The following is a 12,609-nucleotide window of genomic DNA, read 5'->3' as shown; positions in this document are numbered from 1 at the left end:
TCGCTTGGAGATATTCAGATTATTTCTTCATTCCGAACAATTACATAATTAGCCGTAATTATGTCATCACCTTCTGAAATATTATGATTAAGTGTGAAGTTTCAATAAGAAAACTGTAAAGTAACATGAAAACTTGTGCTTGTGTTCGTGCTTTGATCGCTGCGTGTGAGCTCTATGGCTATGCCAGTTGGAATTTCGTGTGTGGATTTCTGGACGGATTATTTCATCTTTCTTACTCCGTAAATATTTTTTATCCTTTGATTCACGCCTTCTTCTTCAATGTATAGGTCATCAAATGTAAGAATTTTAGAGTTTAAGAGTGGCTTCTTCATTCATTCGAAGAGAAGTTTCTTAATAGCTACGACATTTTCGGCTCTTCCAGAAGACAATGTTATTCAGTAATTGCTGACTAGCGCAACTCTCATTGGGTAATAGTTGTTGCAGACAGAATAGTTACTATGACACTTCATAGCGTCCATATAAACTGCGCCTTCCCATACTTGTGTGACAAGTCATTAAAGAGCAAGAACAGTAAGCCTCACCTCGAATAGTTTCTTCCAGGCAGTCACAGCGGTGGGTGTAAGCGGTGTTTTCTCTCCCTTTGACTGCAACACCTCCATGATGACGCTTGCCAAGATTTCGAAGTGCTGCGGATACACGCCCGGCTTGCTAGTGTGAGCAAGGGCGTTCTTTCGGACCAGTGCCTCCAACAGGACGCTATCGTCGGCGCTGTTCACCATGGCCGTGATCTGGTAGGCCACACTGCAGGCGTGGGCCCGGAAGGTCGGATCGCTGGGCAGCATCTTCAGGGGCATGGCACGCAACCGATGGAAGAGCGGTAGGAGGCACGGGTTCTGCGTAAGAAAGGCGCTGAAGATGAGGATGCCAGCTTGCTGGTTGTCGGTACAGAACGTGCGCCAGGTGTCTAGCACGAGCTGACATTCCCACTTCGTCATGCCCGTAGACTTGTCGGCGGACTCTTTGCTTTGAGTCTTGCCCATTCTTCTTCTCCCTCTTCTTCAGCATAGTGTTCGGAGGCCAAGGTTGATTGTGTTCATGAAGAATGATGATGCTTCAAAACAGCGCCACATGGTGATGGTGGTGTATCGCTCTGCAGTCCATTCGGCCTGATAAAAGTAAATTTTTCGTTTGAATATCTACCACCGAGTATGCGCTCGAGCAGACTACTTATACATTAGCTTTGTGCAACTGGGTATTTTCCCATTCGGGACCAGTCCCTTGCATTTGAATGTGACATTGTAAGTTAGTGATTATAAAGCCTGAAACGACAACTTCGACACTAAGTATATGCCCGAACAGACAACTTCGGCAATAGATATGTGCGCCATTGTGGGTCCGCTCAATCTTAGCCAATCGTCTAAACGAATCAGCCACTTTGACACAATGGATACGAAGATATGGTGTATTAAATGTTATCTTTCTTGCCCTCTTCACAGGGATTTTATATTCGCCGTCCTCTTGCTCCTTGCCGGTAACGTAATTACCTAGAAAAGATGCGCCTACGCGTGTATGGCACTTGGGAGTTTAGTGACTACACCGTAAAAACAAAGGGAGCTCCGGGCACTCTCTTTTAGGGAGTAACTGCTTGTCCCATATTTCACTCTCTTTTCGAGAGTAGATCGACCCTCTTTGAGAGAGAGTAGGTCAACTCCTCCCGACAGAGCTTTGTTACTCCACCGCAAGGGAGTGCTAGTACTCTTCCGCAGAGTGCTAATACTCTCCCCTCAGGTATAATAGTACTCCCCCAGACCGAGTGCTTCTACTCCTCAAAACCGAGTACTTCTACTCCTCTAAGTCGACTGTTTTTACTCCCCCAGAGTGCTTGTACATCTTCTGAACAGAGTGCTAGTACCATTCAAATAGTGTGAAAGCGCGATGTACACCTATAGTCACGTTTGAAGAGATTCGCAATACTTGCATCTGAGGAGTATTTGATTCCTTCATAAGCAACTCCTGCACTTATGCTTAGTAAATGGGATGTAATCTGTAGTCGCAGAGTCACTCAAATGAAACATTTTTTCTCTTCAAAGGCCAAAATTTTTATTGATCAGTCACAAGACAAACAGAATAATAATTTGAGAAACATATTGACAAACACATAAAATCACATTACAGTGATGCCCATGACTTTAGAACACATCTCGTAATAAAACATAAGTATATTTTCTAATTAATGATATCTTAGTTGAAATGAAGAAAAAGAAATGGACATGGGCCGGACACGTAATGAGGAGGGAAGATAACCGATGGTCATTAAGAGTGACGGAATGGATTCCAAGGGAAGGAAAGCGTAGCAGAGGGTGGCAGAAAGTTAGGTGGGCGGATGAAATTAAGAAGTTTGCAGGGACAACATGGCCACAATTAGCACATGACCGGGGTAGTTGGAGAAGTATGGGAGAGGCCTTTGCCCTGTAGTGGGCACAACCAGGCTGATGATGATGATGATGATGATGATGATATTTTCTAAAGTTTCATCAGTATTACAGTGTAGAAATATCCATTAATTTCAATCGGCTCCTTCTTTTCAAAAATAAAACATACAATGGAAAGTTAGATATATACCAACGTGTTCAAACTCTCAAAGTACTGACACTATGATCGAAGAGAAATATGCGCCACCTTACTGGCCAGCAAACGGATTCCTGGCACAAAACGCATGCACTTATATGGCAGAGGTTAACAGTTGAGCTGCTAAGCATGGGGCTCTTATGTAGATAAATTTGGCAAGAAAAATTTTTGTGTGCCATATTCTAAGACAGCAGCACATTTCATAACGTCCTGTACAGCGTATGGATGTTCCTGACCGAGAGTACAGTGCATCTAGAAATGTGGTGTATATTCTCATGTGAGGCTGCAGGTCTAGCTAGCTTTGCTTATATTTCACATAAAGTTATTCATGCATGGGCTGCATCCCATTGTTTCTAAGTGTGTCTTCTCGTGGTGCTGCAGCAATATCCTGCCCGGTCTCAAACCGGTACAGAGGCATATTACCTTTCTTATTCGGTTGGCCTCCTCGCGAAAGTAGTTTCCTGGTGCTGTTGGGATTTATCTGTTGCACTTCCTCACAAATAAATAAAACTAAATTTACAACATCATCTAGTGTGCAGCAAATGAGTATAAAACTGCAAGGAGCGTTGGCATTAAAATCTTGAACATCAAGTTTCCCGTCATAGATGTTAACTTCTCAGTCCCATTAGGTTAAGAATGCTATAATTCTGAGGAGCAGCTTTCATATTTACATGATCAATTATTGTGACTCAATGAATATGCAATCTAACTAAAGTATGCCATGGCTTCAGATGTGAACCAAAAAATCAGATGTTATATTTTTGATGCATCAAAGGCGACATAAGCATAAGTACAGGCAGGGAAGTGCACGAAAAAGACAAACAAAGAAGCTAACCATAAATTGAGACTGGCACCATCCTGTTTCACATATCCCTTCCATGCACGTGGATTTTGCATGCGACAATGCATATACTGGCACAATGAGCCAACTACCTGAAACCAAAGCTTTTTTCCTACTGATGTGGTTAAGATGCGCTAAACTAAGAAAAATTATTGCACTTCTCAGAATCTTCGTCTGAAAACAAGTACATATATGTCTAAGAACATCAATACATGTCTCACTGTGCACTCTATCTTAATTCCAGAAGAATAATGTCTACAGCAGCCATGAAACTAAGGGGCTTTTGCTTAACGCTATTAGTTCACATCCGCCAATTGCTGAACAAGTCTTCTACTCAGATGCTCTGAGTTCTTTACATTGAATGCATCTCTACCTCCACTAGCATACTTGGTTGGCAAGTAGATTGGAGAAACCACAATTTTACATTTTTAAAACAATTTTCAATTCCAAACGGCTCACCGGCTTCTAGACGTAAGGCTTCCACCCCGGTGTACACAGTTAAAGGCACTACTTTCTCCTTGGTTTCGCTTCGGGAGGCACGAGCGGTACTAATAAACTAGTTTTGTGAGCATGCACCTAAACGATAATGACTTCTTAAACATGGAATTCTCTTCCCCCAATGCTTCCCCTTTCTGCAACTCAAAGGAAGCCATAATTCTAAAATTACATGTAAAAAATGAATAACGAGGAAGAGGTGCAAATCTGCCGGCTTCATGTCAGCATTTAAAATACAGAGTCAGTGGTTTGTTTTTAACCCTTGCAAATACAACAAATTCACATGCAACAAATGCAACAACATGCAACAAATTCACATGCTATTAAATCTACCCAACCAAGCATGAGCTGTTGCTTTTTATAGTGAACACGGGCACCGGGCACATTGCAAGTTTGTATCTTGTCACTAGGCAAATTTGCAATTTCATAGTACCACTATTTTTGTTATCACATGGATATACCTGTTGAGAGGCAAGACGAAAAGCAGCCACTTCTCACAACTAATCAGCTTTCTTTAAACAAATTTCCAACATTTAAATGTCACTTGCTCCTATGTGTTTGTCTCCAGAGAGCATACTTGATTTTGACTTTCCCATGGGACACATTACATAAATATAACATGTTAAGATGACTGCCTAGAGCACATGAGGATTTTCATCTTGGTATGACATACTGTATTTTATTTTTGTTGACATTTAGTCAGATGGAACACCCAATATACGTACATTCTAGTTTTCTTGTCCAAATTTCAAGGCAATGTATTTTGATTATTTGGCGTGCACTCCTCTGCATTACGTGAAGTCGTTGGGCTGGCTCTTCGACATCCTTGCGTCCTTGCAGCTGCCTTCTTGCATTATATAAAGCAGGTGCCTGAAAAAGATCGCGTGCAAAAGTCAACAAAGACAGTCAAGGTCATGGCACTAAAAGAAAGTCTTACCTCTTTGTCGTGCTACTGAAATGCATACGAAACATCTAAATGACTGCAACGGTCAACTGCTAAACTAACTTCCATTGTTGGAGTTAAACAAAAAAGAAATAACCGACAGTTCGTCCTCATTCGGCGCCAATGTTAAAATACTCCTGCTAATAAATAGAATATTGGTCATTCTCAGATGTCATAGGTGTGTCATTAGTCAGGTGTGTCGCAAACAGTACTTGTGACGCATCCTAAGCACGTGCCCAGTGTGCCCCCTGCACCATCTCTGGTTGTGCCCCTGCTCAAGCCATAATTTGATTATCATATCTGCAAACATGATGTTCAGTAGGGATGAAAATATGGTCCTCCAGTGCGTAAAAGAAAGCGCAAGAAGGCTTGTTATGGCAAGCTTACCTACATTTCAATAATGACAAGAAAGTTCACTGCGGCCTGGATCTAAGAATACTAAAAGGCATGAACTTGTTTTCATTTATGAGATGCGCAGTGGAGTCCATTTTTGACAGACTCGAATACTGCTGCAGTTTGAAATCTAGCATTTTACATTCTTGAAAGCCCGTAAAAGTTGCAGTTAGACCGCAGTTATTACTTTATTAGACCAACTCTTTGTTTTGTGTACGACAGAGGACAGGTAACACGGAATTAAAGCAACGTTTGAAGTTTACACATTAGTTCTCTTTTAAAAATATTAAAGCGAACTTTGATCTGCCACGCAGTAGCAAGATGCACACATAACACTTGTAACCCGAAGAGGAAAGGTGCTTTAGCTGCTCGTGTGACATAACTCTGAATCGCCAACCCATATTAGCAAATGCACAGGCATGTCCAAAACAATAAGCACATGCAAAGCGCCGCTGCAATTGTAATTCCACACAGCAACCGTTATATTCAATGCCGATGCGTAACTCGCTGCTTGAGAGTTCACCGAGTTCCTTGTCATAAGCACCCTATCAGATTCGCACCGGGCTCGAAAACTACAACAGGAGACATAAAATCAGACATATAATCACACCATTTCCATACATGAGAAAAACAATTGAGTCTTAGGGCTAAACACCATGAGAGCGATTAATGCGCGACGGCGACGAGCGATGGCTTCGAGCGAGAAAGCGGGTCGTCGCTTGAACGGATCGCTCGGTTCTGGAAATCTAGTATTCGTTGTCATTCCAGCGTAGAATTTCACTTCTCTTCTGTGGTCGTTTACAGGGGTATCAGCCATTCATTCTGTTACGTCATGGCCATATTTAAAATTCAAGCAATTTAGTTTTGAAGAGCCGCGAGCGACAATGCCCTGTGGGTGCTGCTAACCACGCCACAACTATGGAAAGACAGCAAGTACTGCGTACTCCTGAGGAAGAAGCTGCCTACCGCGAGCATGAGCGATATTTGGCTCGTGAACGGGATCGTCGTAGAGCCAACCCCGAGCTGCGCGCCAGAGATGCCGAGTTTAAACGGCAGCGCCGCGAGTCCCATCCCAAAGTGCGCGCCCGAGACGCGGAAACACATCGACGGCGTCGGAATGAAGAACCCGGGCTCGGAGAACGAAAAGCTCTAGAACGGCGTCAACATAGAGAAGCAACCATGCTGAGCGGTGGGGCCACTGTTCGCTTCAAGCGGGAATTCTTGGATCGAGACTTTGGTCGCAGTCGCACGGTCTGCGGCAGGCTCTGGCTCGAGCACAACCTGACGCAAGTCAAGTCCGTGCGCAACAATTGCGAAGACTGCTTGTGAAGTTTGATTTGCGTGGTATAACATTTGGTGTAACTAACACAGCTTCTCGCTGTTCGATCATCTTCACGGACTGTAAGAGGCAATGTTTTTTTTTTGCTTTAAGTTGCGCCGCACTACTTATTCCCATGTCGTGCAGTCGAGCGCAATGACAACGAAACTAGTATGTCATTTTCTACGTGTTCTAGCGCGCGATCATGCTCTGTGATCCGCTTCTGTCGGCCTCAGTATTCGTGTAGCACTGACTTATGCTGCTAGTCACTTGTTGGCACAGACAACACGAAAAATCGTGCGCTGCACAAAACGGGGCAACTCACGCTTGACACCGTGAGCGGAAGTGCGCCGCGCAGCAAAAAAAAAAAAACCTAGGGAGAAATATCACCGCCTATTCCAGTCTGTGAAAATGATCGAACAGCGAAGCTGTGTTAGTGACAACGAGTGTTACACCATGTAAGTCAAAGATCAGAAGCAGACGATATTATAAATCTTCTGCGTCATCATTCTTTCACCTCAATTTCGCCCGTGCCACGCGCCAACCGTTATGGTGCTCACGTGTCTTGTTCTTAGGAAGAGGGCGTACGTGGAGGGCGCATCTCCGCTCGAAAGGGAGTTGTACTCGCTCTTCCATAAGCGTTGCGTGTGGGATGTGCAGTCGGGCAAGGAGGCGGCCACCCGACAGTGTCTTATAGAGGCGTGAGTATTGGTCGGTTAAGTGAGCCTCCAGGAGCTCCCGGAACTTGTTTGCCATGCCTAACCCAGGAGAGGCTGGTTGGAGGTGTTCACGGGGAGATCGAGGGCTCTCTTAATAATTTTGCGGAGGATCACTTCGAGTGCATCCTCGTCTTGTTACCGAAGGTGGAGGTAAGGAGTCGAATATAATATTCGACTGGTCACGAATGTATGCGCCAGCCGCAAGGCGTCTTTGCACCGCAACCCCCACGTTGGAAACCCGGCGGACTATGGGGCCCACCTGGTCCTGCCCCTTACGGAGCTTGGCCAGGGTAGTTCGACCACCTATGCTGATGAATGAAAAGCCCCACTACCCGGTCTTCTGCGTGTTCAGGAATTGGTCCTGTCTCGAGAGAGAGCTCAATTTTGGCGGTACACTTCGGTGAGGGGCGTATGTGTACAAATTCAGACACTTAAGGGGAGCATTGCAGGCCACAGTGGCGAGCATAACGGTCCACTATGGCCGTCAATTGTTGCAGGTTCGCCTCAATGTCTCCGAGGGAACACTGCAGTGGCCCACAGGGTGATGTCGTCGATATACTGCGCATGCTGCACACCAGCGACAGCCCCCAACTGGGCCGGCAGGTGCATCATAGTCAGATTGAATAGGAGAGGAGACAGCACTGCATCCTGTGGTGCTCCTCTGGTTCCATGTCGGAAGGGGCCGTGCTCAGTGTCCTGGATTTTAATGTAGGATTCACAATCTGTCAAAAATTTCCGAATGTATCTTAACGCGTTGCGTCGGCAGCCGGTTTGTGAAAGACGAGTGACTATCACTCGTGAGTAACGTTGTCGAAGGCCCCCTTCATGTCTAGGGCGAGTACGACCTAATCGTTGTGGGGGTATTCGACCGGATGAAGGATGTCTCGATTGAGTTGTAGCAGAACATCCTGTGCGGACCTGTGCGGGCAAAATGCGAACATAGATTCTGCGAAGATGTATTGATTTTCCACGAACTCAGGACAACCTTTCACGCACCATCATCTCCATTAGTTTGCCCACACACGGGGTGGGAGAGGTGGGGTGAAGGCTGTCCGTGTTGATGGCGTTGCCAGCTTTCGGAATGAAAGTGAGCAGAGCAGTTTTCCAATCGTCGGGGAGTGGCGCGTCCCCAAGCCAGATTGATGTAATCCAGCTGGGACTGGTAGGCCGGGTCGGGTAAGTTAGCGAGTAATTTGGCCGTAATTCTGTCCCGACCCGGGGCTGGGCCACGTTTCATTTTCGCCAGGGCTGCCCGCAGATCGTCGAGCTGGAACGACCGATCCAGTTCAGCTTGAGTACTGTGCAGTGCACAAGTATTGGTCGCGTAACTTGTGCTCTTGCTGAGTTGTGTTGCCGTGACAGCTGTGTATGGTACGTTGTAGATGTTTGAGTTTGTGTGCGTGTCTGCGTTGGGTCGATAAGGGCGCGGAAGAGCCGCCAGGTATTCGTGCTGGATACCTGCCGCGCAGCCGTGTTGCAACGATCCACCCAGCTGGCGTCTGCAAGCTAGGCCGCATACTCGGCCGCCGGCTGGGTGAGCTCGGCAATTCGAGCCTCAAGTTTGCGGTTATGCTTTTGTCGGCGCCACCGGCGGTCGAGGCAATGCCGCGCTTCCCGGATGTCGAAGAGGTGATTATCCGCGTCCGATACCGCCTCGGAAAGCTGGATTTTGGCTTCGGTGGAGCGAAGGCTAGAAACAAATTGTTGAGACCATGACTGGTAGCCTTGCTCGAATATAGATGTCACTGTGTTGTAATTTTGCCTAAAGTTCGACCAATCTGGGAGTCGGACCTGTGTTGTGGGTTTTGCTAATGGCTTGGTCCGAATTGTAGTGTTTACGATGCAGTGGTCGCTACCGAAGGTGTCCTCGGAGTTGACATAGTCTGCATACTGAATGTTGCGGGTAAAGGTCAAATCCGGACACGTATCCCCAGTCACGGAATTGCCTATACGGGTTGGGTAGACGGGGTCTGTGTGAAGAGTGAGGCCCAACGTTGACGCAAGCTCCGCCAAATTGCGTCCCCGTTTCTCTTCACGCCGATACCCCCAAACTCGGCTGGTGGCGTTGAAATCGCCAGCAATCAAGAGGGAGCCCCGACCCGCAACTCTTAACGCACGGCTAAAAAGGCCCGAGAATGATACATTCGGCAATTAGGGCGTGCAGTACACATTTAGAATGTGCAATGGTGAGTCCTGTTCGCGGAGGGGGAGGAGGGTCACCATTACATGGGAAAAGTCAAGGTGGAGGTCTAAGTCGACCATATTTGCGGTGTAATATTTATGAACCCATAGGCAAGACAAGGGGTCCTGCTGAAACGTCGTATAGTTTTTTAGAGTGACGCTCCTTCCTGGCTCTTGAAGGGCCACCACGGAGGGCATATGCTTCAAAGTTGAAAGGCAAAGCCGAAGGCTGGCGCGCTTCATACGAGACCGTAGTCCTCGGCAGTTCCATTGAGTTACAGTAACGGGGAAGGACAATTTAGGTAAGGCGGAACGCCTACACCGAGGTTGTCCCGCCATGTTCACATTTAGGGGTTAGAGGAGCGAAGGTAGGTGTCCCGGAGCCAGCAACCAAGGACTGAAGTTCAGCTCCGGTGAGGGGGCTGCTGTTCTCATCATTTTCGAGTTCAATTATTCGACGCGACGATTTGGAAGGCTGGTCGGATACATATTTAAGAGGACCGGCCCGGCGAGACGTGCGGGGGAGATTCACGACATGTTGGGCAATCATGGTAGGAAGAGCCTCCATGACCTTGGCAATAATGCGTTCCATTGCCGTCTCGATAAGGGTCTCGAATTTGGCGTTAAGACGGGCTTCAACATTGGCCACAAATGCGTCCGTCGTCCTTGGCGCCGACGCGTCGCTCTCCATGGCTTCTGCTAGGAGTGCATATTGGGGGGAGCAGCGGTTTTAGCTTCTAAGGCTTCAATTTTGGCAAGTATCATCTCGTTTTGGACCCGGAGAGATGCTACCAAGTTGTGAAGCTCGGCGTCGGTCGCCGAGCTAGTGGAAAGAGAAGGGGATAGGGAGGAGGAGGCAACCCTACCTGAGCCGCTCACCTGTTTTCCCTTTTTGACCGCAGCTGCCCCGGCACCAGGCTCACCTTGGTAGTGGGCTTGCTTCCCCGATCCGCCGTGTAGGGACGGTGGTGGCGTTTGGTGGCCTTTAACGTCACGCCTGATTGGGGGCGCTTGCTTTTTGGAGTTGGTGACGTCACTGCGGGGAGCTGATTCACCGCCGATGGCGTGATGCTGCTGACGGGGCTTCTTCCCCGTCGCGCCAGGTTTTCCGCCCTTTTGGGCGGCGATCATAGTGTCGAGGTGGTACTTGGCGGTACAGTCTCTGGAGTTTGTGGCATGGCCGCCACCACAAACAGCACATTTCGGCTTGCACTAATGAGGGGCCCGCAACACCTCCACGAAAGGAGCCTGCAGGCCACACAGGCCGCACTTGTCTTGCGTTGGATTTGGGCATGACTCTGCTCTATGGCCCTCGGTGCCACACACACCACAGGTCGGGATAGTGCGCAGGTAGGGCTGCACTTGGACAATCTCCGAATTGTAGTTCACTGTCCGTGGTTTCACTTTTCCGGTAAAAGTCAGGCGCTCGAGCCTTATTGGAGGTTCCAAATTTGCGAATTTCTAAGATGGTGTCATGCCTCCAGTGGATACCATCTTCCAGTTTCCACTGTTTCTTGATTTCCCAAATTGATGACGCCGTAGCAATTATCTTCGCCATTTTGCTTGCGATGGCCCTGTAGTGGCACGTCTCCCTGAGCTGATTTGATCACGAAATCACCAAGTAGGCGGTCCGCCACGTAGGGGTTCTTGGTGCTCGCAATGAGTAGATTTTGCTCGCGGGAAAAGACGAAGCTGAGTTCGACCACCATTTGTGCGCCGACGTAGGTACGCAAGGCTAGGCCCTGCTCACCATATAGGAAGTCACTCCCGATAGCCACAGTGGTTCGGGGCTTGATGATCACGGCGAAATCGTCGGGGTGGAACTTGGGGAGAAGTTTGGGCCTCCCTGTTGACTTAAGTTGGCGGTCCTTGACCACACGCGAGACGGGACCATGCTGAGGTGAGGTCGACTTGCCGGTTGTCGATGTGGCGCCTGCCGTCATTTTGGCGTTCCGGCGCTTATAGCGGTTCTCAAGGAGACGCAGGAGATTTTCATTCCGGAGCTGGTCCGATGGTGCCAAACTGGGTTACTTGGCTTGAGGAACCGTCGACCAGGCCATGGTGTCGGGGTCGTAGCGCCGTTGAGGTGGGGAGTTCGCCATGTTGGTGCACAGACCGGCTTCCTTGCCGCCGGGCACCGACGCAGCCGTTAGGCTTAGCGGCGGCGCCGCCAAGCACGAGTGAAAGTCCGCTATAAATTGGCGAACAATTTGGCCTACCTAGATGAAAGTGGTGTCCCTGTGTGCCGGGCAGGGCAACTTGCTGCGTCCGATGGATGCAAAATTGGCGGGGTTCGACGAATTGGTCCATGGCTGCTGTCGAAATTTCACGAAGCCGAGGTGACATGCGTCCGATCGCTTTTTTCGCCGCACGCGGGCTCCCTCCTAGGATTACGTTTCCATCGCTTGGCGCTGTTCGTTGGCCGCAAACCACCAGCATAATCTTTGTTTCTTTCGTGGCAGGGTGGAATCAATAGTAGAAAATTCGACGCCGATCTGGCTCCATCCCCGAAAACGCACCGTTTGACAACCGTATAGGATTCGCCTATAAGATCGCATTCTGAGAGGGTGAAAGCGATAACTCCAATCCCATTCCCTCTTGGTGAGCTCTTCTCTTTCTCTGCCGCTAAGTCACGTGGCCCCTTTTTAAGCGAACTCCGACAACGATGGCACTCTGTCCGCATAAACAGCTTCACTGCCAAATAAATGAACGCGGGGCCCGTATGGCCCGTATCCTCTAGCTCCTGTATGGGAGAACGCAAGGGAGGAATTTCGCGTGCGGAGACTCGACGGGGCAAGCGGAGAGAGTGTCTCTCTTCGCACTGGTTCTCGCCTCCTGCAATGATGGGTTTCCTGCACTGAAATATTTCTATCTCGGCTATTATAGATCAATTTAAAAAATATTGTGGCAGAGCGATCCGTAGAGGGCACGTAACCACTGCCAACGTATAAGTGAAATTTTCTATGTGGCCTGGTGAGGCTCCCTCTAAGTTATAGAATCGACTTCGTGCAAGACATAATGAGCCGCAGTGTGGAGTACACATGTCGCACTTTTAGGTCGACTTCCTCAATGACACATGCAAGCACTTAATACACTTCCTAACGGTGCAGCATGCTTGTAGCTAGTGAGT

General features: G+C 48.1%; 1 protein-coding gene across 1 annotated transcript; it reads right to left on the bottom strand.

Moving 5' to 3' along the window:
• Positions 1–515: 515 nt before the first annotated feature.
• Positions 516–1,001, bottom strand: LOC142574892 (hemoglobin F-I-like). The gene has a single exon (XM_075683888.1). It carries the CDS (start codon positions 999–1,001, stop codon positions 516–518), a length of 486 nt encoding a protein of 161 aa, XP_075540003.1.
• Positions 1,002–12,609: the final 11,608 nt, after the last annotated feature.

This window comes from Dermacentor variabilis, chromosome 3, assembly GCF_050947875.1.
Source record: "Dermacentor variabilis isolate Ectoservices chromosome 3, ASM5094787v1, whole genome shotgun sequence".
Classification (NCBI taxonomy): Eukaryota; Metazoa; Arthropoda; class Arachnida; order Ixodida; family Ixodidae; genus Dermacentor; species Dermacentor variabilis.
Note: the sequence above shows the minus strand (reverse complement) of the source record. Positions and strands in the feature narration are given on the sequence as shown.